The 26,547-nt window shown below is 38.0% G+C and overlaps 1 protein-coding gene across 7 annotated transcripts; it reads left to right on the plus strand.

The window, feature by feature from the left end:
• Positions 1–541: 541 nt before the first annotated feature.
• Positions 542–25,584, plus strand: LOC135100876 (lysosomal-associated transmembrane protein 4B-like). Of its 7 annotated transcripts, none has more exons than XM_064004398.1 (6): positions 542–2,960; positions 9,730–9,875; positions 10,777–11,029; positions 13,117–13,191; positions 13,744–13,870; positions 14,586–14,668. In XM_064004398.1, the coding sequence occupies exon 1, from the start codon at positions 550–552 to the stop codon at positions 2,614–2,616; it is 2,067 nt and encodes a 688-aa protein (XP_063860468.1). In that variant the 5' UTR covers positions 542–549; the 3' UTR covers positions 2,617–2,960; positions 9,730–9,875; positions 10,777–11,029; positions 13,117–13,191; positions 13,744–13,870; positions 14,586–14,668. The 7 variants fall into 7 exon arrangements, with proteins under 7 accessions (XP_063860468.1, XP_063860469.1, XP_063860471.1 ...); XM_064004399.1 differs by lacking the exon at positions 9,730–9,875 and adding an exon at positions 11,557–11,744; XM_064004403.1 differs by lacking the exons at positions 9,730–9,875; positions 10,777–11,029 and adding exons at positions 18,720–18,923; positions 19,580–25,584 and having other exon boundaries at positions 2,645–2,960.
• Positions 25,585–26,547: the final 963 nt, after the last annotated feature.

Raw genomic sequence — 26,547 nt, forward strand, 5'->3', positions numbered from 1 at the left:
AGATTTTTTGAAGTGCTGTTTAGCTGCAATGAAACACACTTCTTATTTGTCATTTCTGAATGATCCTAGAGAGCAGATGGAATTAAAAGTTTGGATTTTAGTAAGAATGAAGACACACTGCCTATAGAAAGAACTTTGGGAGTTGAGTGGTGCATAGAATCTGACACATTTCAATTTAGAATAAAGCTGAAAGACAAGCCACTCACCAGGAGAGGCATTCTGTCAACAGTGAGCTCTATATATGATCCATTAGGTCTAGTGTCACCTCTCATACTGACTGGAAAGCAAATTTTACAAGAATTATGTAAGAATGCAGTTGATTGGGATGATGAGGTGCCAGATTATGTCAAACCTAAATGGATAAAATGGAAGGATGAGCTGCACAAACTAGATCAGTTAAAGGTACCTAGATGCTACAAACCTGATGACTTTGGGGAAGTAGAAAAGGTTGAACTCCATCACTTTTCAGATGCCTGTCAAGAGGGATATGGCCAGTGCTCATATATTAGATTAATTAGCAAGACTGGCCAAATTCATTGTGCATTAGTAATGGCAAAGTCACGTGTCACACCTCTAAAAACCATAACAATTCCCAGACTAGAACTAGCAGCAGCAGTGGTGTCAGTTAGAATCCATAAACTCTTGAAGGGAGAACTTGAGTATAATAATGTGGAAGAAGTATTTTGGACAGACAGCAAAGTAGTCCTTGGTTACATTGCAAATGAAGCAAAGAGATTCCATGTATATGTTGCAAATAGAGTAGAAACAATAAGAGATCACACTTCACCAGATCAGTGGAAATTTGTAGAGACACAGTATAACCCAGCAGATCATGCATCTAGAGGCATGACAGCAGATGAATTGTGTAATAGCAAGATCTGGTGGAATGGCCCAGAATTCCTTTGGCAACATAGCAAAATGGATAGCCATTCCAAGTACAAGGTCATAAATGAGAATGATCCAGAAGTGAAGAAAGTTGTATGCCATACTGTAGGTACACAACAGCCCACAGATATACTAGAAAGACTTGAGTATTTTTCAGATTGGTTTAAAGCAAAGAGGGCAGTTGCTGTATGCCTCAAGCTTCTGAACAGCTTCAGAGGAAAAGGTGATGGCACTACTAAAGTAAAGGGGAACACATATAAGCCAGTAAATGTAGCAGAAGTGTCAGAAGCTGAAAATGTAATTATAAAACAACTGCAATCAAAGGCATTCCAAAAGGAAATAAATGTACTGAAATCATCTGCTAACCATAATTCTTTAATTAAAGGAGACAATGGCAAGGGAACAAAAGTGATAGACAAGACCAGTTCCCTCTATAAGTTAGATCCCTTCATTGACAAAAATGGTATCATGAGAGTAGGAGGAAGATTGAGGCTTTCTAATTTGACAGATGAATCCAAACATCCAGTCATCCTCCCCAAAACATCTCACATAACCCAGCTGATAATATGCCACCATCACAAAAGGACAAATCATCAAGGCAGGGGCATAACTTTAAATGAAATCAGGTCATGTGGATACTGGATAGTAGGAGGATCATCCCTAGTATCAAGGCACATTTCAAAGTGCATTATCTGTCGTAAAGTTAGAAGTACAACACAGGGACAGAAGATGGCAGACCTGCCTATTGACAGACTAGAACCATCACCTCCTTTTACATACTCAGCAGTAGATTTCTTTGGCCCTTTCTATGTCAAAGAGGGGCGTAAAGAGCTTAAAAGATATGGAGTGCTCTTTACTTGCATGGCATGTAGAGCTGTGCACATAGAGACAGCCAACAGCATGGATACAAGTTCCTTCCTAAGTGCATACCGTCGCTTTGTAGGACGAAGAGGGCCCGTAAGACAGTTGAGATGTGACCAAGGAACTAACTTTGTAGGAGCCAAATCAGAGTATGAGAAATGCTTAAAAGAATTAAATAACAATAAAGTCAGACAAGAACTCGTGAAAGATCAGTGTGACTGGATTGTTTTTAACATGAATGTACCCAATTCCAGTCACATGGGAGGTGTTTGGGAGAGGCAGATACGCACAGTGAGAAATGTACTCTCTGTGTTGCTTGATCAGCATGGTACTCAGTTAGATGACCAAGATCTGAGAACCTTCCTAGTTGAAGCAGAAAATATAGTTAATGGTCGTCCCCTAACTGTGGACCATCTTAACTCCCCAGAAAGTCTTACACCGTTGACACCCAGTAATTTGTTAACTATGAAAACAAAGGTAGTACTGCCTCCTCCAAGCATTTTCATTAAGAAGGACCTGTACTGCATAAAGAGATGGCGCAGAGCACAATACCTGGCCAACCAGTTCTGGTCTAGGTGGAAAAAGGAGTATGTGCAATTCCTACAACTTAGAAATAAGTGGACAACACCAAAGAGGAATCTCAGTGTAAATGACATAGTTATCATCAAAGATCAGAATTTAGCAAGGAACCAGTGGAAACTGGGAAGAGTAACAGAAGTATCTCCTGATCATGATGGCCTAGTAAGAAAGGTTAAGGTCCTGGTTTCAGACTGTAATCTCGACAACCAGGGAAGACACATAAAGGCAAACAGGACCATCATAGAGAGGCCAATACATAGTCTAGTATTGCTGTTAGAAGGTAATGCATAATAATAGACCGGAGCATCCCCGCCAAGGAGCCAATGTAACAAAACATATTATGTGCTAATCCTAGTTTAAGGTAAATTGTTACACAATTTAGGGGAGCCATGTTACTGTGTGTAAAGCGTATGTACCTCATGTGATTATTCCTCGGCATATATAAGTGAAATGTTCAATAGTTTTCTATTTGCATGAAAACGTGTAATATGTGTGAGTATCAGTATTTAATGCTATATTAAGCACCGAAGCCGATGCTCACTTGTTGGTAGTGTGGGGTTAACCTGCTAGTCGCCTTCGGGCATCACTCACGGCCAAGTCGCGCTCAGACAAAGACGGGCAGGATGGTGACCGAGGTAAATACTTTAATTTTGTAGTAAAAACTGATTGTCATAGTGCTAAGTCAATTGCATGTATTGTTAATGAATATTGTAATATGTTGAAAGTGTTTAATATCAGTGTATAATGTTATTTTGTAAGAAATTGAGACCGAGAACTTGTTCGCAGTTCTTACGGTCATGCCTACCTCATCAATAAACGTCAGAGAGAGAACTGCCTTTCCTCGACCCTACGATGATGGGTGTAGGAGGATAATGAATATTGTAATATGTTGAAAGTGTTTAATATCAGTGTATAATGTTATTTTGTAAGAAATTGAGACCGAGAACTTGTTCGCAGTTCTTACGGTCATGCCTACCTCATCAATAAACGTCAGAGAGAGAACTGCCTTTCCTCGACCCTACGATGATGGGTGTGATCAGTAAAACAGATCACCTGAGAGCCAATTGATGCCCAGCCGGTGCGGCTACAGTAGCAGTAGTAGTAGTAGCAACAGTAGTAGTAGGAGGAGGAGGAGGAGGAGGCGAACCACCACCACTACCAATAACAACGACAAAAACAAGACCAACAGTAGCACGATGATCATTATTCTTGTGGAGTGGACTAAAAATCAATCCTTGGTTAATGTTACAGCTAGGCCAAGGCAGCAGTGGTGGCCCAGAGAGAGAGAGAGAGAGAGAGAGAGAGATAATGGGACTGACAAACTTGCGTAAGCACACAGCTGCCCACTTATCTCCATCCGGAGTTACATTTTCCTACTTTACTCCACCATCATTTCAAAATATCTCCAGCCTTGTAGGGTGAAGCCATCCATGGCTAATAATATGGTGCGTTTACTGTTTATTAAGTGGGAACCATTTGATATTTGTATGAAACAGGTATATGCATCAACATCGCATCACAAAGAGGCGGATCACGATGAATTCAATGAAAAGGGCCATCAAACAGAAAAATATTTTAAGGAACATGATATTATTATGATGATTGGAAATCTGAACGGCAAAGACGGACAGAGTAAAATGTTGGACCACACAGTCTGGGAAGAAGAAATTAAAGGAGAGATAAATTTGTGGAGTGATGCTTAGAGAAGAAGCAGGTTATATCATAATCGTGGCACAGATATCCTGGACAACTGTGAGACTGGAAGAACCCCTTAAATAAAATTACTAAGCGTTTTAAAGCCTGTGTTATATCGTTAATTTACAAGAGTAATTGGTTGTATTTTCCACTTTTGTCACATAAGCACAATAACCAAAATCAGTGCAGAATTTGAAACACGCTCTGTCAAAGTATGATCCTAATTCATCAATTTGTCAGAGACCTATTCCCCCAAATAACGATGTAACACAGACCATGAAACGCATAGTAGAAACCAGGTAAACTTTATTACTACATACAGAGTATACAGAAATCCAGTCAAGTGGAAATGTCTTTAATGACAAGAACACTTTTATAACCCCTGAAACTTAACGTTCTACATATGTTTTGAAAGGCGAAAAATTTTAACATTCGACAGACTGGCACCACTACACCCACTCTACGAACTATGTCTTCACTATGCTTGCTTCTTCGAACAGACGCATCCACTAACCACATAAGACAGTCCTGATGCTTTGCATTAGTATATACTTGAGAAATCGGATGAGCTCTATCAGTTAGCCGTTCTTGCAGCAGTCTGTGCAGTGTTAACATGCTGCTTGTATGCTACGCTGCAAGTACTGTATCCTTAGTTTGTATAGGCAAAGCACAGAAAAAAATTACCTTATATATAAAAAGCATTTTGTGTGTGTGTGCGTGTGTGTGTGTGTGTGTGTGTGTGTGTGTGTGTGTGTGTGTGTGTGTGAGAGAGAGAGAGAGAGAGAGAGAGAGAGAGAGAGAGAGAGAGAGAGAGAGAGAGAGAGAGAGAGAGAGAGAGAGAGAGAGAGAGAGAGAGAGAGAGAGAGAGAGAGAGAGAGAGAGAGAGAGAGAGAGAGAGAGAGAGAGAGAGAGAGAGAGATCTGAACATTTATTCATAGCCACTAACATACATTAAATACAAATAATACCAGTGAATAATAGTGAAAAGAACTGTGGTTAGCCTTTTTGAAGCCTAAACTTTTCAGGCACGTTAAATCTAGTTAAAAAAAAAAAAAAACAATGATTATTAAGTATAATTATATTAAAATTGACATAAGGAAAATTTTAGGATACCATATTTACATTGGTAATGATTTACATATTTCTTGTAGGGATGCACAAGGAATGAACATTATAATAGTAATATTAACAAAGTGGGCTGTAGTATATATGGATGTAGTCTGCCATAGCAAGGTTGAGTGCAATTTCGTCGTAGAGAGCAGTATCTTAGTGTAGACAGCCGCAGGAGTCATACTTCAATGTGACTAGTGAGGTAAAAAGGTCTTGGTGTCACGATGAAAATGGACATTGTGCCGGGAGCGAACATTGTACTCGTGTAGCCTGTTTGTATTTAGGATGAGTCTTTCAGTCTGTTTTTAAAGGTATCTAATGATGGTGAATTTTGAGTAGGGAGAAATAGTCTTTCAAATTACGGGTAAATATGCTGTAGAGTGACGATATTTTGAGAGGGGGTGGGGAAGAGGCCGTAATTGATCACAATGACGTGTGAGATAGCTGTAGGTGGGGAGGATATTTTGTATGGCCGTCTTGTTCATACAGTATTTAACATAGATATTTAGGTTTTCAATATGTCGTTCAAACTTAGGATTCGCGTTTGTTTAAATAGAGGAGCTGTGTGTTCTAAGTAGTGGTGTGTGATTATTCTTACAGCTTTTTGAGCGGAAGCTGTTGTCGTAACAGTGAGTTTGATATGAGGGCAGATATGAGCATTTTTTTTTTTTTTTTTATGTAGGAAGGGCACTGGCCAAGGGCAACAAAAATCTAATAAAAAAATACCCACTGAAATGCCAGTCCCATAAAAGGGTCAAAGCAGTGGTCAAAAATTGATGGATAAGTGTCTTGAAACCTCCCTCTTGAAGGAATTCAAGTCATAGGAAGGTGGAAATACAGCAGCAGGCAGGGAGTTCCAGAGTTTACCAGAGAAAGGGATGAATGATTAAGAATACTGGTTAACTCTTGCGTTAGAGAGGTGGACAGAATAGGGGGGAGAGAAAGAAGAAAGTCTTGTGCAGCGAAACCGCGGAAGGAGGGGAGGCATGCAGTTAGCAAGATGAGAAGAGCAGTTAGCATGAAAATAGCGGTAGAAGACAGCTAGATATGCAACATTGCGGCGGTGAGAGAGAGGCTGAAGACAGTCAGTTAGAGGAGAGGAGTTGATGAGACGAAAAGCTTTTGATTCCAAAGTGTCTAGAAGAGCAGTATGAGTGGAACCCCCCCAGACATGTGAAGCATACTCCATACATGGACGGATAAGGCCCTTGTACAGAGTTAGCAGCTGGGGGGGTGAAAAAACTGGCGGAGACGTCTCAGAACACCTAACTTCATAGAAGCTGTTTTAGCTAGAGATGAAATGTGAAGTTTCCAGTTCAGATTATAAGTAAAGGACAGACCGAGGATGTTCAGTGTAGAAGAGGGGGACAGTTGAGTGTCATTGAAGAAGAGGGGATAGTTGTCTGGAAGGTTGTGTCGAGTTGATAGATGGAGGAATTGAGTTTTTGAGGCATTGAACAATACCAAGTTTGCTCTGCCCCAATCAGAAATTTTAGAAAGATCAGAAGTCAGGCGTTCTGTGGCTTCCCTGCGTGACATGTTTACCTCCTGAAGGGTTGGACGTCTATGAAAAGACGTGGAAAAGTGCAGGGTGGTATCATCAGCGTAGGAGTGGATAGGACAAGAAGTCTGGTTTAGAAGATCATTAATGAATAATAAGAAGAGAGTGGGTGACAGGACAGAACCCTGAGGAACACCACTCTTAATAGATTTAGGAGAAGAACAGTGACCGTCTACCACAGCAGCAATAGAACGGTCAGAAAGGAAACTTGAGATGAAGTTACAGAGAGAGGGATAGAAACCGTAGGAGGGTAGTTTGGAAATCAAAGCTTTGTGCCAGACTCTATCAAAAGCTTTTGATATGTCCAAGGCAACAGCAAAAGTTTCACCAAAATCTCTAAAAGAGGATGACCAAGACTCAGTAAGGAAAACCAGATCACCAGTAGAGCGGCCTTGACGGAACCCATACTGGCGATCAGATAGAAGGTTGTGAAGTGGTAGATGTTTAAGAATCTTCCTGTTGAGGATAGATTCAAAAACTTTAGATAGGCAGGAAATTAAAGCAATAGGACGGTAGTTTGAGGGATTAGAACGGTCATCCTTTTTAGGAACAGGTTGAATGTAGGCAAACTTCCAGCAAGAAGGAAAGGTAGATGTTGACAGACAGAGCTGAAAGAGTTTTACTAGGCAAGGTGCAAGCACGGAGGCACAGTTTCGGAGAACAATAGGAGGGACCCCATCAGGTCCATAAGCCTTCCGAGGGTTTAGGCCAGCGAGGGCATGGAAAACATCATTGCGAAGAATTTTAATAGGTGGCATGAAGTAGTCAGAGGGTGGAGGAGAGGGAGGAACAAGCCCAGAATCGTCCAAGGTAGAGTTTTTAGCAAAGGTTTGAGCAAAGAGTTCAGCTTTAGAAATAGATGTGATAGCAGTGGTGCCATCAGGTTGAAATAGAGGAGGGATTAACTACTATAATGAATGCAGTTTCCTTAATTTCTACTCTTTCCTTAGTGTTACACATGCTTCATATAAATCTTTCGCCACCAGCCTCACAGGACCTTGTGAGGCGACACAACTGGCGACTACACCCTTGTATAGAGTTAGCAGCTGGGATTGTGAGAAAAACTGGCGGAGATGTCTCATAACACCTATCTTCATAGAAGCTGTTTTAGCTAGAAATGAGATTTGAAGTTTCCAGTTCAGATTATAAGTTAAGGACAGACCGAGGATGTTCAGCGTAGAAGAGAGGGACAGCTGAGTGTCACTGACGAAGAGGGGACAGTTGTCTGGAAGGTTGTGTCGAGAGGACATTTCCTTATTGCTCGTCTTAACAAATATCGCCAACTAACACAATAGCAGGCGCCATCCTAATCACATGGTGCTGATGCAACTGCTGATGTCACGTCTACTGTAAGTCCGCTGTATGTTAGCCAGCGGCACCTCCCGAAGCAGAGAAAAGAGAGGGAGTGACGCTCGCTGCAAGTGGCCCCGTCCTGCGAGCCCTGCCGACCGACGGAGGGCTGCAGCGTTAGAGTGTACACAAATTCTGAACAAACTATAAAACTAAGTGAAGTAATGTCACTGTTTCAGTGATACAAAATACAGTGACGTATTGTTAGTCCCCCCAGTAATCAGAGACCTAAAACCTCCACGTTACTGCACCATCCCGTAACGAGTGAACTCTTGTTGGTGTAAATAATTTGTATATATTGACTTGATTCATATTTTCTTTCAAGCCTACTCATATCACGTTACCTTTCAATCACAAATGTTTCTGCTGCTGGCGTGACAAACAGCCGAGTAGGGGAGCATACTGTTACGAGTGCAAGGAAATATTTGTTTACGCTGTTTAAATCCGGCGGGCTGGGCGGCCATGTCAGGGAGCGGTGAGTTCTGTAAACGCAGAGACAGAGGGGACGCTGTGACTTCTAGCTCCCTCTTAAGGTACGGTCACACTTGCTGTTGTTAAGAGACAGGGGGGAGGGGAAGGGGGAGAAAAGAAATGTAGAAACCGCCCCTTCTCAGTTGCTATGAAGCTCCGCCTATCCTCGTCGCTCACTACGCTCAGTACGCTGTGGTAGCCAGTCAGAAGTTGACCCGCGCTGCACCAAGGTGAACGGAACAAAATAAGATCTTCAACGTCAGTGATATTTTTACTTAGTCATCACTTTTTCCTGTGAATTTAACTCCTTGAGAAAGTAAGTTGGGCATTTTAACTCAGTGAATATTCCAAGTTTGCACGAAGAAAACACCTGCGGAATGCTTATGACGGACATTTAGGGTGGCAAGAATATTCATGGTTGTGGGTGCATTAAACTGTTGCTTTTGACAGTCGTGGATGATTTTTGCAACACGAAAAGTTCATTTATGTGAATTACCACATGTCGTTACCTGCCATCTGCGACTGCACCAGCTTATAAATCATTGTTGTTACATCATGGATACTGAAGGCCCATGGATGGCGAGCTGGGAGTACAAAGGAGCTCGGAAGGGGCGGATGGCTGCCTGGCAGCTGGGTGCTTCAAGGTTAACATAATATTTGTGCGTTAAGCTTTAATCGTTTGTTAATTATTTCCTTTTTCATAAGGAAGAATAATAAATTTATTTATTTGTTCATTATATTTCTCTTGCAGTTTCAAAGTGTTTCCGTTAACTCAACGTTAGTACCTATTTCATTCATTGTTTAATTTGTTCTGCATTGAATATTAAAGAGATTATCTATATCATGAATTGCTAAAAACCATTTGTGAATGTATTAATGTTACTAGGAACTCGTAAGACGTGGAAATAAACAAGATATAATTGACTACGGAAACTACGCAGTTGCTTTTCACATACAATTGCACCACTCATGAGGGTGGTACGTATAAAATTTTCCTTCTCTCCTTCCGCCTCCCAGCAATATTCAGTTATTAGGTGTTGCCAGCCGTTGTGGTTGTTATTATGAAGATCTAGAAACTGTCATTAATAATTCGGTCGTAACAGATTACATAACACAATATAATAATGTGATGCTTGAAAACTGGAATAATTTTACTGATTGACATTAAAGAAGGTGGGCTGCGTGGAGGGCTGTTGTCCAACTTGTCCCATCGCCAGGTCGTCCCATCGCTAAGTCGACCCATTGTGACTACCAACTCGGTCCATTGCCAACTCGGCCCATTACCAGCTCAGCCCACTGTATACCAACTCGACCCATGCCATACCCATCACATCCAAATTTACTTTGTTAAAGTTATTTAGAGGTTTGTGCATTGGGCTTTTTATTGTTGAAAGTGTTACATTAGGCTTCTTATTGTTGAAAGTTCAAGACAGAAGTTAAGGGCAAAGTGCATGAAACTATTAAAGCATGCTATAATTCATAAAAAAAAAATAAAAACACGACTAAATTCATAAAACTTTAAAAGCATATGTCAGAATTCATAAAACTATAGTCATATCGTAAAATTCGTAAAACTATAAAAAAAAAAAAAAGTCAATTCACGAAAATATAAAAGCATACGTCAAAATTCATAAAATCATTAAAATGTAAAAATCTCTAAAACAATAAAACATAATGATAAAAATTAAAACACGTTGCTAAAAGCTTCTAAAAATAGTAATGTACATATTAAGAAACATAGAAGGCAATATGATGAGAAACTGACTTCAGTAATTGTTTGACCGATCTTTCATTACATTCGTCCCATAGTTTTACAAGTTGGCCGTGATGTTTATTATACTTATGTTGCTGCTTTCTCAAAGCCTTCCCTTCTGACAGCAGCCGCACCTGGAAATTAACTATCTTTGCCTCATCATGTAGGAGCTTTAAAAGTAAATAAAAATTTAAGTTTCCTTTCCTTGCCTTTAAGTTTATTTTGTTATGCCATCCCTCAACATCATTATTTGTTCTGATGCTCCGACCGAAGACGCACCACGTGTGAGGAGGCCATATTGCAGAATTGATCCACGTGTCTTTCACATAATTTAAAAGGCTTATGAGTTCTTTCACCCCTGCAGCTTTCCTATAAAACCTGATAAAAAGCTCTTCTATATGTTCTTGTGGCATGTATGGGAGCGACAACAATTGCCTTAAAAACTTGTGAGTGCCGACATCGTTTGTGCAAGAACTTTGAAGGCCTAATTATTGCACTTTCTTCCACACAGCCTGGCCCCAGTGGAAAGGACAACCACGGATTGTAACATTTGGCAAAATGTCGGGAATAGCACGCCGTACACTGCCTTCAAAGTCAATCAAAACTTCTTCAACTTTAAGAGCATGCTCACCTATCAGCTCTCTTATTTCACAAAGAACTTTTTGTAGTCTCTGCGCCTTTTTCCTGACATAAGCGCAAGCAAAAGGGGAACTTGCTTCAATTGCCTATCATATTTCACAAATGCATGGATGCTGAACAGCTGTGTAAGTGGTTTGTGTACTATTCTGAAAATATCATCGGTATACCACTGCTTCCCTCTAGATAGTAACTTAAGTTGATCACCACCGTGCAACGTTACAAGGCATTTCACGTCTCTCTCTCTCTCTCTCTCTCTCTCTCTCTCTCTCTCTCTCTCTCTCTCTCTCTCTCTCTCTCTCTCTCTCTCTCTCTCTCGCGTTTATCGCCCCTCCATCCGGTCATTCTCTCTCTCTCTCTCTCTCTCTCTCTCTCTCTCTCTCTCTCTCTCTCTCTCTCTCTCTCTCTCTCTCTCTCTCTCTCTCCCCTTCCTCGCGTTTATCACCCCTCCATCCGGTCCCCTCTCTCTCAGCATTTCTTTCTTTTCTAACAATTATAAAAACAACCAAATAATTTATAATGTTTAGGGAAACGATCTGTCCTATAATTGTTTCTAAATGCCGTTGTTATTGTAGTCATTAAATAATGTATGGAAAGGAATAATAAAACCTTTACACCTACCATTGCGTAATATTGCTGTGCGTGTGCTCTGCAGCATTTGAAATATACATGTGAAGAAAGTAAAAATACAGAAAAGTACAAAGAACTTATTCAGTGTATGTGGAAGAAAAGGAAGCAAGATTGACGAGCAAATTCAGTGCTGTTGCAAAAGCTATACTGGACGACTTCATCTGATCTGATCTGACCTGAGGAAAAGAAGAACGAAAACATTATAATATTTAAGTAAATCCCCTTATTCTGCTAAAGGTGGGCTGAGTTAGCACAGGGAATGGGCCGAGTTGGCTATCACAAATGGGCCGACTTGGCACAGGCGATGGGCTGAGTTGATTACATTGAATGGGCCGAGATGGTTATGGGCCGAGTTGGACCTATACCATTTCGAGTTACTTTACGGCTCATGTGGCAGTTGTCGGATAAGATGCCTTTACCGTTCTCTCTCTCTCTCTCTCTCTCTCTCTCTCTCTCTCTCTCTCTCTCTCTCTCTCTCTCTCAGGAAAAGTACACTGATGTTGCGAATTGCCCAGGTTAACTCTGTGTAATTTAAGTCTGAATGATGACACGGTAAATTACTAGATAAGCAGCGCGGCTCTATTTCCTTTTTTTTTTTTTTCGGCTTCCAACCTCCTACAATGTTGGGGACCGGTGGGGAAAGCGGAGTTTTTGGGTGGGGAGGGCTAAAATAAGGCCAAATACCGCCTCTTACCACCAAAAACAAGTAGGGAGCTGCTTGCTGCTGGTGTTATGATGGCCGCCATGTTCTCAGATTTTACAGATTTCTGGAGGATCATGTATGTAAACGTCACGCCACCCAGGCAACGCAGTTATATGTATTGATGAAAGGATGCATTTTAATTATGTGGTGGAAATTTTGTTTCAGTACCTATTTGTAAAGGTTAGAAATTACATATGTATGTTAAACTGCGTAGCAACTGAAACAAACGCTTATCAAGCCTGTATGGGATGGGACAGTATGTACTGTGGATACGTAAAGATTCAGTACATATAAATCAGAATATATAGCTACATAAATGATTATATGTCTGCCGTGCTTAACAATTGGCAACAGTCAAGAAATATTATTCAACTACAGTCTTTGAGAGAGAGAGAGAGAGAGAGAGAGAGAGAGAGAGATTTGCCCGATTTTTTAAGCGTGAATGTGTGCAAGAACTTTTGGCCCTTGACGCTCTGCTTTGCGTGACAATAATAATTAAAGTAAGTTAAGAAACAACCTTCAATTTCTGAATTTCATGTAATTCAGGGCCTTCAAACTAGTAAGATAAATGCACACAAGATATGTACTCTTATTTATGCTGTATACATTTTTTACTTAGTATTAATTCTACTTTATCAAAGTCCTTGATTTGACCTGACCAAGAAATCAACCTGGCAGGTATTACGCAAGACACAAGGTGACTTTCTTTTCTCAAATGATGCAGTACACTACTAGGTCTCTTCTTCATTCCTGGTATGTACACCTGCATCCAGACTGTAGCACCCACAAGCCCATTAAGGTCATCAACCCAAAACTTCAATATGGTATTTTGTCATTTCATTTACAGTATTGCACCATGATATTTTCAACATGTTTTCACAGATGTGGGAGCCAACCAAGTGTTGCTGCTGCTGTGATGTGAGAAGTGGAAGCATTGTAATAGGTGTTTTCATTCTGGTGAGTTGTTGACTATTTTCTGTATTAGAGTTGTAGTTTGTCAGTTTAATATTATTTCAGCTATCTGAACCAGTTTTGCTGTTGGATGCTGTAGGTACTATTTTTTTTTTTTTTTTTTTTAGCCAGCACATGTCATATGCAACCAATTTTATGAAGAAGAGCAGTGCATCATGATGAGTTAGGGCACTCCAGTTTGATCAGAATTATATTTTGATTTTTTTTTTTTTCAAGCAGAGCTGAATCTTAAATTGCAATTGATTTTCCTTCTTTGTTTCTTTTTCTTTATGGGTTAAATGTGAAATGTCAATCATTTTCATTTTTATTAGATAGTTTTTATTAACGGCTTATTATTTAATCAATAACTAAGAATAGTTGCAGAACATAATCTTAATGTTGTTGGCTTTCATAATCTGTTCATGTTCCAAGATCCTTTCAATTTATTTAGAATTTGTTCAGTAAAAAATTGTTTATACTGCCTCCTATTGCATGTATTATTCAATTTTGGAAACTGGAAGACTTCCTCTCTTGTAAGAGCAAATTTTATATTTGCAGGTTTCAGGATTTTTTGTTCTTTTAGCTGGAGCACAAATCTTGGCGGGTGGTAAATCTGATGGACCTATAAGTTGTTGGAATTGGTATGAAGATCTATCAGAATGTGAGAACAAATTTTGGAAAGTTGGTAAGATTGTTTCCATTGGAATTTTGTCTGTTGAACAATATAAAATATTATATTCATCAGGTATATACTTTTTTTTTATTACCATTTAGGCTTTTGAATATCATACCTCATATTTGTCAACATTTGGTGGTGTTATTGTCTGAGCTTGCAGGTTGTCAATTAGTACTTGCTTTTCTATTCTTAGAATTTAAACACTTTTGTGAACAATGCTTTGGATACAAATTATATACTTAAACAGCAATCATACATTGCAGAGTTAAGTGACATAATACTTTCTACTTTTTTTCTCTCTCTCTTCTAAACTTGGGTCAGTTCTAGTCACAGTAGTAAAGGAATTTGTATTTACCAACAGTGTGTTGGACAGATTACTTTATCTACTTGAAACATGTTTGTTTTTATACTGTAATGTTTTACAATGCAGAAATGAGGACAAAATATAACTTATATATGAAGACAGTGCCCAACAAGCTTATGTAACTTTGAATTCAATGAGACAAATCTAAAGCCAGTGCTATTGCTGGCAAACAGTGACTTCACAAACCTTACCTGACATCATGCTCCCAAGAGAAGAATACAATGAAGGTGCTTGGTCATTAATCTACTTGTTATTGTTACCCATATCATATAGACAGATTTTCAGATACTCAAGCTAGGACCAAATTGAAGATGTAATATAATGTTAATTCATTACATTTTTTTTTTTTTATATTTACAGGGAAAACATCATCAATTACATCCATAGTGGTAGCTTGCTGTTACATCAAAATTAGCAGTTTTCTCCTTTATGGCATTCACAAGGTAATTATGGGTTTAATTTTTATTGTGATTTTTATATTCTCAGATGAGTGAGAAGTTCAAAAAATCTTTTGTGGATGAGATTGAATGGCAAGTACAAAAAAAAAAAAAAAAAAAATATATATATATATATATATATATATATATATATATATATATATATATATATATATATATATATATATATATATATATATATATATATATTATACTGAATGTATACCAGATAGATAGCCATGTGACATAAAGTAAAAGTTGTTTTATGTAGTAGCAGTGACATGAAGGAAAAGTAGCTTTGCACAGCACTACTATCATAACCCAGGGTGTGATGTGACATAATTGTCATAAACATTGCTTTCCAGTTTTTATTTTATTTATTTATTTATTTTTTTTTATGTAGGAGGGACACTGGCCAAGGGCAACAAAAATCTAATAAAAAAAAAAAATGCCCACTGAAATGCCAGTCCCATAAAAGGGTCAAAGCAGTGGTCAAAAATTGATGGATAAGTGTCTTGAAACCTCCCTCTTGAAGGAATTCAAGTCATAGGAAAGTGAAAATACAGAAGCAGGCAGGGAGTTCCAGAGTTTACCAGAGAAAGGGATGAATGATTGAGAATACTGGTTAACTCTTGCGTTAGAGAGGTGGACAGAATAGGGGTGAGAGAAAGAAGAAAGTCTTGTGCAGCGAGGCCGCGGAAGGAGGGGAGGCATGCAATTAGCAAGATCAGAAGAGCAGTTAGCATGAAAATAGCGGTAGAAGACAGTTAGATATGCAACATTGAGGCGGTGAGAGAGAGGCTGAAGACAGTCAGTTAGAGGAGAGGAGTTGATGAGACGAAAAGCTTTTGATTCCACCCTGTCTAGAAGAGCAGTATGAGTGGAACCCCCCCAGACATGTGAAGCATACTCCACACATGGACGGATAAGGCCCTTGTACAGAGTTAGCAGCTGGGGGGGTGAGAAAAACTGGCGGAGACGTCTCAGAACGCCTAAATTCATAGAAGCTGTTTTAGCTAGAGATGAGATGTGAAGTTTCCAGTTCAGATTATAAGTAAAGGACAGACCGAGGATGTTCAGTGTAGAAGAGGGGGACAGTTGAGTGTCATTGAAGAAGAGGGGATAGTTGTCTGGAAGGTTGTGTCGAGTTGATAGATGGAGGAATTGAGTTTTTGAGGCACTGAACAATACCAAGTTTGCTCTGCCCCAATCAGAAATTTTAGAAAGATCAGAAGTCAAGTGTTCTGTGGCTTCCCTGCGTGAAATGTTTACTTCCTGAAGGGCTGGACGTCTATGAAAAGATGTGGAAAAGTGCAGGGTGGTATCATCAGCGTAAGAGTGGATAGGACAAGGAGTTTGGTTTAGAAGGTCATTGATGAATAATAAGAAGAGAGCGGTTGACAGGACAGAACCCTGAGGAACACCACTGTTAATAGATTTAGGAGAAGAACAGTGACCCTCTACCACAGCAGCAATAGAATGGTCATAAATGAAACTTGAGATGAAGTTACAGAAAGAAGGATAGAAGCTGTAGGAGAGTTGTTTGGAAATCAAAGCCTTATGCCAGACTCTATCAAAAGCTTTTGATATATCCAAGGCAACAGCAAAAGTTTCACCAAAATCTCTAAAAGAGGATGACCAAGACTCAGTAAGGAAAGCCAGAAGATCACCAGTAAAGCAGCCTTGATATGGAACCCATACTGGCGATCAGATAGAAGTTTGTGAAGTGATAGATGTTTAAGAATCTTCCTGTCAAGGATGGATTAAAACCTTTTTTTTTTTGTTTTTTGGTTTTTGGCTAGTTGGAGAACAACAGACTTGGGATGGTTCCAGGCAGAAATATAAACTGCATGAGATTCTGGTGATGGAAGGCTTAAGTACTTTTTTGTGGGCCACCTCTCTATCATGCATAGCACAAGAACAAGCAATGTTGAACCAAGGTTTGGAAAGTTTAGGTCAAGAAAAAGAGTGAGGAATGTATGCCTCCATGCCAGACACTATCACCTCTGTCATGTGCTCAGCACACAAAGACAGGTTTCTGATACGGAAGCAGTAGTCATTCCAAGAAAAATCAGCAAAATACCTCCTCAGGTACCCCCAACTAGCAGAGGCAAAACGTCAGAGGCACCTTCACTTAGGGTGATCCTAAGGAGGGATTGGAGCGATAGGGCAAGATGCAGATATGAGATTGTGATCGGAGGAGCCCATCAGAAAAGAGAGAGTGACAGCATAAGCAGAAGGATTAGAGGTCAGGAAAAGGTCAAGAATTTTGGGCGTATCTCCAAGACAGTGAGGAATACAAGTAGGGTGTTGCACCAATTGCTCTAGGTCATGGAGGATAGCAAAGTTGGAGGCTAGTTCACCAGGATGGTCAGCGAAGGGAGAGGAAAGCCAAAGCTGATGGCGAACATTGAAGTCTCCAAGAATGGAGATCTCTGCAACAGGGAAGAGAGTCAGAATGTGCTCTACTTTGGAAGTTAAGTAGTCAAAAAATTTCTTATAGTGAGAGGAGTTAGGTGAGAGGTATACAGCACAGATAAATCTAGTTTGAGTGACTTTGTAGTTATAGCCAGATGGTGGAAAACTCAGAAGATTCAAGAGCATGGGCATGAGAGCAAGTTAAATTGTTGCGCACATAAACACAACATCCACCTTTGGATCAAAAAATGAGGAAAGAGAAAGTAGGAGGGAACAGAAAAGGGGCTACTGTCAGTTGCCTCTGACATCTGAGTTTCAGTGAGGAAAAGATGATGAGGTTTAGAAGAGTAGAGGTGGTGTTCTACAGAATGGGGAGAGTTGGCAGGTACTTACACTCGTCCTCTGACGAGTAAACACAGAAGCAATACTAACATTTGGCTTGAAAAATCAAGATTACCGGAACGATCTCTGCCTCTCCTGATATGGTGATACAATCATTCATGAATGATCACTATCGTTTAAAGGTTAAATTGTAGCTGTTAAGTAATACTTAGTCACTTCTAAGTTCAGCCCATCACGATTGTTGATTCACATTCCTACAGTCAGCGAACACTGATCTTACTTTGCAGCGGCTTGCAGTACTTGGGGAGGGCATTTTACTTAAGACCTCTCAGTAGGCATAAAAAATGGGCAGAGACAAATTTAACCTACTGGCATCTCAAATGCAGCTTTCCTCCTCAATTCAGTGGCTTCATCTTCATAAAGTCAGTTATTTATGTGGTATACAATTAAGGCCACACGTTGTTAAGGCTGTGAGATGATTCAGTCATTTACTAGTTTGAACATTATTGCCCAGATGACTTGCTGCCAAAACAACCAGGTCTTGTCAGCACGCCATCTAAAATGTAACCTAATGGGATGGTACAATGAACATCAATTGTTGCTTTTAGGATTTTTAATCTTACAAACTGAGACACTTCCTAAAGTAACACAGTATTGGGCTATCCACCAATTAGCAGTTAAGGGGTGGGAGAATAGATTTTATTGAGACAGAAAAGGGAATGTGAGTGAGCAGAAAGAACAGCACTTCAATATATTTTGTATTAATTTGAATTGAATAAATAAAAGTTTGAGAAGGAATGATAGTAAGGAGTGCTATGGAAGAGAGTGCATATGCCCAGGGTGTTTAACTTGTGTGATAATTCCTTTAGTTCATAATCCTTTCATCAGAAATTTCTCTCTCAAACTACCTCTGTAAACAAAGTTACCAGCCATAGTGATATCACACATATCATTGCCTCACACCACCATATCTTCTAAAACTTTTAGCTGTTTCCCATTTCACTACATCATAATAGCATTGGTGTTTAGTACAGTAGCCATCCACTCCATATAACTTCGGCATATCTCACTACTCAACTTGATGAAGACTCAACTTGATGAATTCTTCAGATCAGTGTATGAATCATACATGTACTTCTTGTTTTTGCAACATATTCTGGATTATCATTCTCAAATGACATATTCTGAATCTTTCTGAATTATCATTCTCAAATGACTTACTATGAATCCACTGTGTTCTGTACAAATTTTGTAATTTTATACAAATGTTCTAAATGTTTTCTTTTTTTTTTTCCAGAAAAAAACTGCATTCTTCATACCTATGATGGTTGCACATGTAATAAAGATAACCTTCATGATCCTGGGTTCTGTGGTCCTTATCATTTTGATGATATATGAAGGGGTCCCATCTGCGGCCATCTTCCCTATTACAGTCGGCATCGGTTTAGCAATATTCTTAAAGACGTATTGTCTGCTGGTAATCCGTGCCTATTATTATCAAGTAAGTGCATTACATATGTGTATACTTTTGAAAAATAAATATTGAGGTGTAGCACTTCAACTTGTGAAATTTTCAATACATTTTTGTCAGTTCATTATTTTGCATTTTAACATTGTATACAATCAGGTGCATCATGTATTAACATATTTCCTTGGATCAGTGACACTATTCTTCTATTTTTCTCCCCTCAAAAAAAAAATCTAAAAAATTTACCATCAATCTAGGACACCGAAAGTTACATTGCTCACTAGGCATAACATATTTCAATGCTAGGCTGCAATCTTCACTCTTATAATTTTTCTCAGAATATAATGCTTAAAAGATTTGGTATTAAACAGCCACAAAAAAAGTATAGACAAATAATGCTTATTCAAGGAAATACTAATGGCAGCCACATGCACACATGAAGATTATTTTAGCTTTATCTAGGTTTTGGTAAGGGAGTCTCTTTGTTGTCACTGACTCTGGGTGTCCTTTCCTTCATTCTTCATTTGTATTGCCTTAATTGATTTTTAACACTGAAATTATTTGTTTATATATATATATATATATATATATATATATATATATATATATATATATATATATATATATATATATATATATATATATATATATATATATATACACACTACTTTGGTTTCCTGAATTTTCAGCTCAAGAGAGAAAAAGGACTTATCCACACAGCCCTCATTGAGAGTCACATAGACACAGCCCTCATTGAGAGTCACACAGAATCTCCTCCGTATCCTGTCAGTGAATGTCCTCCTTATCCAGACAGTGAAGGTCTACCTTATCCCTGCTCTGATGTTCGTCTGTACCCAGGCCAGAAAGAGTTTCCCAAATAAATTACTGTGTAGGTAACTGAAAGTAATGCACATTTTATTCATTTAACTTTGCTAGTGTGTTTGTACTATGGTTTATCATCTCATAGATTTGAGAATGTACTCAGTAATTAAAAAAATTTGAAAATCATGAAAATTTCAACTATTGTAATTTTCTCTCTCTAATTTTGTATACTCTTATCCTCAATGTTTTGTTCTTGTGTGAAAATTGTAACTCTAATATTGTAATTTGCTATGTATTTGGTATATTCAGTAGATTATGTTCATTGTGCAAATAACTGATCTCTAAGCCAGCAGTGAGTGGAGGGATTAATTCACCGCATGCAGTGCCTCAAAGAAATAATTTATGGACTAGCTTTATGGCAGATGTGCCTTACAATTCACAAACTTAGAATGGCTGCTCAGTTCACTGCCATGCCTGCAGTAACAGGATAAAATGACTGCACAGTATATTACCATAAATACAACAATGGAATCATAGCAACACAATGAACAGGGAATTCTCTTACATACAAATCTGATGTTTCACATTTATAGCAGCCAAACTAAATTTACTTGGACCACTTAAATTACTTTATGACCTGATTCAAAAGATTTGTACTTCAATTGCCCTATCAGGAGATTAAAAACTTGTCTCCTGAATCTCATGATGTAGCTCTTCTAGATAAATTTCTTAATGTTTCAAAACATAAGACATTACAACAGCATGGTACAAACTTCTCTTGTTTGAGTACACCAAGTCTGCTAAATTCTTTTTGCTAAAATATTTGTGTTGATTTACCAGCTTTGTATTCTTATAATATATGACTGGCATGATGATAAGTAATAACATGAATTGCTTTAATGTACTTTTATCTCTAAAGTTCTACTGTCTTCTTAAAATGCTTACACACACACACACACACACACACACACACACACACACACACACACACACACACACACACACACACACACACAGTATGATGAAAGGGGTGAATAGATACATGAATGTGTTTGCTGATGATGCAAAATTGTGAAGCTCTACAGGAAGGTCTTTTAATATTGTTACCAGATCAGCTAAACCCTGGCAGCCATGAGTTGCACTTCAGCACACCTTTGTTGTGCACCAAGTAAGACTAGGCAGAGTGCAGTCTGAGGCACAAGGCCCCGAGCTGTGGAGTCATTCAGGCAGCAACGGGTCACTCAGACAGTGGCCTACACTAGATATAGTATGATGACATGGGGAATGCCAACTGTTGCAGAACAGTTAAATGTATAGCCTTGTGATCATTGCCATGCGCATTAACGAACAGAAGACAAAAGAAATGGTAGTGTAACACAGAACCCATGGAAGCAGAGAAGGTTAAATTACAACGTCATAAGTGTTGTTGCCACTCCATCAGCTCAGCAACCAGTGCCTCAACAAAGGGGAGAGGCATTTCTATGGTCTGCCTGCCTGTGACTTGGACTCTTCCAGGGGGAGGTTTCAAGATGCTCCTCAGTTTTTTTTTTCTTTTTTTTTTTTTTTTTTTTTGCCATTCTCTCTGACATCTGTAGGGGAACTGGCAATAAGTGAGCCTTTTTTTTCATATTTTTTGTTGGTCTTGGCCAGTGGCCCTCTTACATAAAAGAAAAAAAATTGATGTCATAGAGCTCAACCACAAAATTGTTAGCAGTGTCTGCCTGTCAGGTACTTGCCCATCATGTGGATAGGCCTTTAAAGGAGATGTAAGGACAGGAAAATTAAAGCAGATTTTAACAAATTTATGAGATGATGGATATTAAAGAGAGCTTTGAGACTGAATTAGTTATGCAGAACACGAATTATTTCTGTAGATATGTTGTGATATTAAAAAAGGGATGTGTGAGAAGAAACATGGATATCAATAATAAACAAAAATCTTCTGTTGTTGAGAGAAAACAAAGTAAAGTTCATGATACAGATGCTTAAAGGCATTAAATGCCAAGACAGAACTGGATATAATAAGGTATTCTGAGACTTTTTTTTATGGTCATTCCTGGTAAAGAACTCAAAGGAGATAGTCCTCTAATATTTATGATGGAACTTGATTTTGTGTTCGTGTGTGTGTGTGTGTGTGTGTGTGTGTGTGTGTGTGTGTGTGTGTGTGTGTGTGTGTGTGTGTGTGTGTGTGTGTGTGTGTGTGTGTGTGTCTGGATGAGAAATCTCCATGATTATTATATAATAAAAAAAATTGTATAATGGAGTTGAACAAAAATTAACTTTATATCATTTGCACTTTATATATATATATATATATATAAGAGCAAAGGATTTTAATTTCAACATAAAACAGTTATGTATTTCAAGGAACGCACACCTTACTTACCAGGGAAATTTTCTATATTGTTATTCTAGTAGAAGACAGTAGGAACTCTTACTTTTGCATCTGCTGATGCTCTAAATCATAAGTGCATGGACCAGACATGTTTCCAAGAAAAAAATAGTGCCCATATTGTACTACAAGACAGAACAATATTGGATGAAATTAAAACCAGGCATTTTACAGGTTTTCACTGGTGGGTTAGGTATTTAGTATAGTATGAAGTTCCTGCTTCTGCCTTCAACTTAAAGAGCCAGGTGCCACATTAACAAAGGTTCTCAGAGTTTGTCTCAGCCTTTTGCTTAGATTTGTGCTTATCTCCTAAGCATGCTTAAAGTTGTGCTGGGCTGAACTGTGTAAGTCCCAGTATGAAATGGTGAAAGCAAAACAGTAAAATCTTATATTTCTCTATTTTGAGTTAATAGTAAAATCTTTTTACATTTTTTGGATTGAATAACAAAAAAAATTTAATTTGTCATTGATTTTATTCTGATATGAACACATAAATATTTGTTTATTAATAAGAAAATTAGATCCACACAATGTTTACGTCATTAAGTTAGCATTGCCCCACCACTCCCACTCAGCAGCACCTCCTTTACTGTCCTTTTTTTTTCTTTAATATGGAGATGATGACCCCTAATGGCAAAAAGACCAGTAGAAGAAACCCAGCTGAACCGATAGCAAGACTTTCCTTCCATGTCCAGTCAGTATTATGAGACAAGATGTAGCCTGAAGGGCTTCACTCATTCAGCAGCTCAAAAAAAGATGTATGGGGCTCTGTTATTAAGAAGGTAGATGAGATATGCCAATAACAGGACACAGGAAGACCCAAGGTCATCATTGCTGCAGAGCTGTATTTCCCATTGGTTAAACATCACTGTAATTATTACTTTAATCACCAGCATTAGCACATCACTCCTTCCTGTGAGGCTTTCCAAGGTATCTTCCATCAAATCTGTCACAAATAACACTCCTGCAGATCTAGTCTATATGTATCCAACAGTTCAGAGTCACTCAGGGCATCAAGAACATCCTTATGGGGCTGATAATTCTTGAGGTGGGAGGCTCAGGCTCAGTGGTTGGCTATCTTTGTCTGGTTAACTTACTCTTATTGTAACTCTTAAAGTTAAGCTACCTGTCTTAAATTTAAGACCTAGACTCAGCACGACTTTGGAAGTTAAGCACAACTCTAAGCATGTGTTGGTCTGAGCCAAATCTTTAGTTAAAAATCTTTGTTAATATAGCCCCAGAAATGTATATATCCCTTAAAGCAAGAGCTCTTGCATAAGATAACAAGATTTGCATTATAGTACTTTATTGTATTTGATGCCATATAAGATATGATGTCTGGAAATTAATCTGATGAAGTTGGACCAGTGAATCATTGTAGCTTCATATAATCTCTCGGGAAATTTCAGAATTCTTTGTTGTTTGACAAGATTAAATTAGTTTTGTACTCAGAAACTAAGCCTAACTACTTACTCTCTTAATATGAAGCCTGTGACTGCAAAAACCATGGTTCTACCTCCAAAGGATATGAAGTAATTCACTGTTGTTATCCAAAAAACAAAAACAGGACAAAGAATTCAAGTAAGGAATCCACTATGAGGTAACAGCAAAATTCTATAAAACTGAGTGCACATAAAGCAGCAAGTGTCAAGTACAGATCCAACTTCTCCATTTGCCAAGATGCAGCATCTCATATATGACTTCTTACACAATAGTTTGTTAATTTCATAAACTTTTCTAATTGATGTTTTGCTTTTCTTGAGCATGTATTCCATACCTCATGTAGGTAGTAGTAATAGTGTAATCATTCTTTTGTTGGTTTGCTGTGGTTCATTTGATAATTGTCTATTGAAACTAAAATCAAATACTAAAATATATTAAAAATATTAAATTTCTGATATCATCTATTCTATTTTTAAAGGGAGAAGAAAATTATAGTGAAGATATTAGATTAGTTTTTTTTTATAAGTTTTAAAATAATAGTCCAGTAGATGTGGGAAAAAAGAGCTTGTATATATTATATGTAGCATGTAGCAGGTGTGGTCTTTCTTGGGCACCCAGAAACCCGGACACAAAGGTGGAAGGTGAAAAGTAAAACACCATTTGCAAGCTGGTGCAAAAATTGTTCAAGAAATCTGTTTGTAAGCCAATTTGTTCATGAACAAGAATGTTCATGAACTGTGGTAACAATATATGTATTTAGAAATGCATAATATATTAAATTAAAAGCCTAAATAAAAGAACACTGACAAACACAGTACTTCATATTTGGTAGCTGGTCTTGCCCCATCAAATTTTTTAAGGCACTTAATCTTTGTACAACAACATTCAGAGCTTGATTTATGAGGAGGAACAGTGTCTGATGACAAATTCTTGACCTTCTTGAACAAAGTAATGAAGAACCTTAAGCTACACCTGTTCACTTAACTAGATTCTGTTGTCATGTTTGCATTCTTTAGTATAATAGTCCAAGCTTTCTTAATTGTGTTGATCATGCCTAGAACCATTATGAGGCTCAAATAACAGCTGGAACACAAGAATCAAGATAAAACTAGGCACTAAGAGAGCATGATCTCTGCTCAGTGTGTACTGTGCTAATCCAAACATTCGGCATATTTTGTTATAGGTAATCATTACAACTAAATGCAATAATTGTTAGTAACAAGCACTGTAGAGTTCAAAACATGTCACTAAGCAAGATGATGATGGGTAAAGATACCCACTATGAATCTTTATTCCACAGTTACTGAAGTATACCTCATTATTCAAAAAGTAATAGAGTAAGAAGGTTTAAGGATATGCTTTTTAAATTCCTCATTTTGCACTTCAAGAGGAATGGATGATATATGTGCTACGCCTTTCTCTCACTTCAGTTTACAAGTTCTTTTTTTTTTTCATAGTATCATGAGATTTTTTACTTTTAATCCATTGAGGTATACTGGCAGATTTTTGGAATACTGAAAATGTTATCTGTGGTCAGTTAACCTCTTTAGCTTGCTTTTTCTTCTTTGTAGGTATTTAGAAATAGCACTAATGGAAGGAAGGTTTAAAAATAAGAGTGGAAACAATCTCACATTGTTGTGTAGGTACTTTATTTAGCTCCATGTGGGACCATATCTCAATGTGCTTATGACTTGTGAAATGCAGGTGGGGAAAATTACCTCATAATCTTGGCAAGAACCTCACATGCATATGACATCTTTGTGCAGCATTGTATGCACTGAGAAATTAGGAATATTGACTTTGCTTTGGTTGTTATATATTATTGTTGCTATCATTATTGCTTTGACATCCATTACTAATACTATTTCTTCTGTATGTGATGCTGTTCATCACAATATAGAAAAAAGGTTCTTAATGTCTATGTAAATCATGTGCCATTACAAAACATAGTATTTGAGCATTTTTTTTTCTCATAAGCTGATTAATTTGATTTTTACCTCCTCATGAGTGACATAACAATAAAATTGCAAAAAATCATTACTATTCTACAAGCAAAAGTTTTATTTTTCCTTTCCTATCTATGTCTGTCTGTCTGTCTGACTCACTTTTTTTTTCTCTCAGGAATAAAGCTTAATTTTTATATAATTTAATCAGTGTAAATTGAATGATCATTAGCCTGAATAAGAAAAAAAAAGGCAAGATTTCAGAAATTGAACAAGTTTTAAGAAAAATCTTTACATAATTCATGGCAGAGCAAGTATGGTGTAAAGATGTAAATTTAAGACAACCAAAAGTATTGGGACCTGACAACCATTTGGTTTCAACATCTAAGACAGTAAATTTTTTTGCCTATGTCTCAAAGTAAACAGCATATCCTTTGTTTTCCATGAAACAGCTAACTTCAAGTTTGTGGTCATGTTAACACAAACAGAAATACCAAACTCCACTTTCCAGACTCATGCTTATCCCCAAGGAATGGCGAAGGCTTTTCTTATTGTAAAATCATCTTTAATTGTTATACCTCGGCCCCCCTTCCTACCTTCAGTATATCTTATTCCTTCATATTTAGCCTGCCTCTTTATGCTTTGACTCTCGGGATGGTTGGAAAGATGATTAGAGAGTGGGAAAGACATGAAATCTCGCCTTGCATTAAGGATGCATTGACTGGAAGGAAATATTGAAGCATACAAGTCTGTGTAAAGAAGGAATTTTTGAGTTACTCATGACAGCAAGAGGTTTCAAATTTCACCTCGTGTCCCTTGTTTGAGCTTAATGCCTGTGATCCAGGGATTCTTGATAATTTAATGTCTTGTGAGCTTGTCTGTAACATGTAGCAGGTGTAGTCTTTCTTGGGCGTCCAGAAACCACACAAAGGTGAAAGGTGAAATGTAAAATACCATTTGCAAACCGGTACAAAAATTATTCAAGAAATCTATTTGTGAACCAATTTGTTCATGAACAAGAACATTAGTGAACTGAGGTTCCATTGTATGAATTTAG

Source organism: Scylla paramamosain, chromosome 5 (assembly GCF_035594125.1).
Source record: "Scylla paramamosain isolate STU-SP2022 chromosome 5, ASM3559412v1, whole genome shotgun sequence".
Lineage (NCBI taxonomy): Eukaryota > Metazoa > Arthropoda > Malacostraca > Decapoda > Portunidae > Scylla > Scylla paramamosain.

Bases quoted from the DNA above. Each gene is read 5' to 3' on its own strand.
- LOC135100876 (XM_064004401.1), top strand. From the start codon at position 550: ATGGCAAAGTCACGTGTCACACCTCTAAAAACCATAACAATTCCCAGA.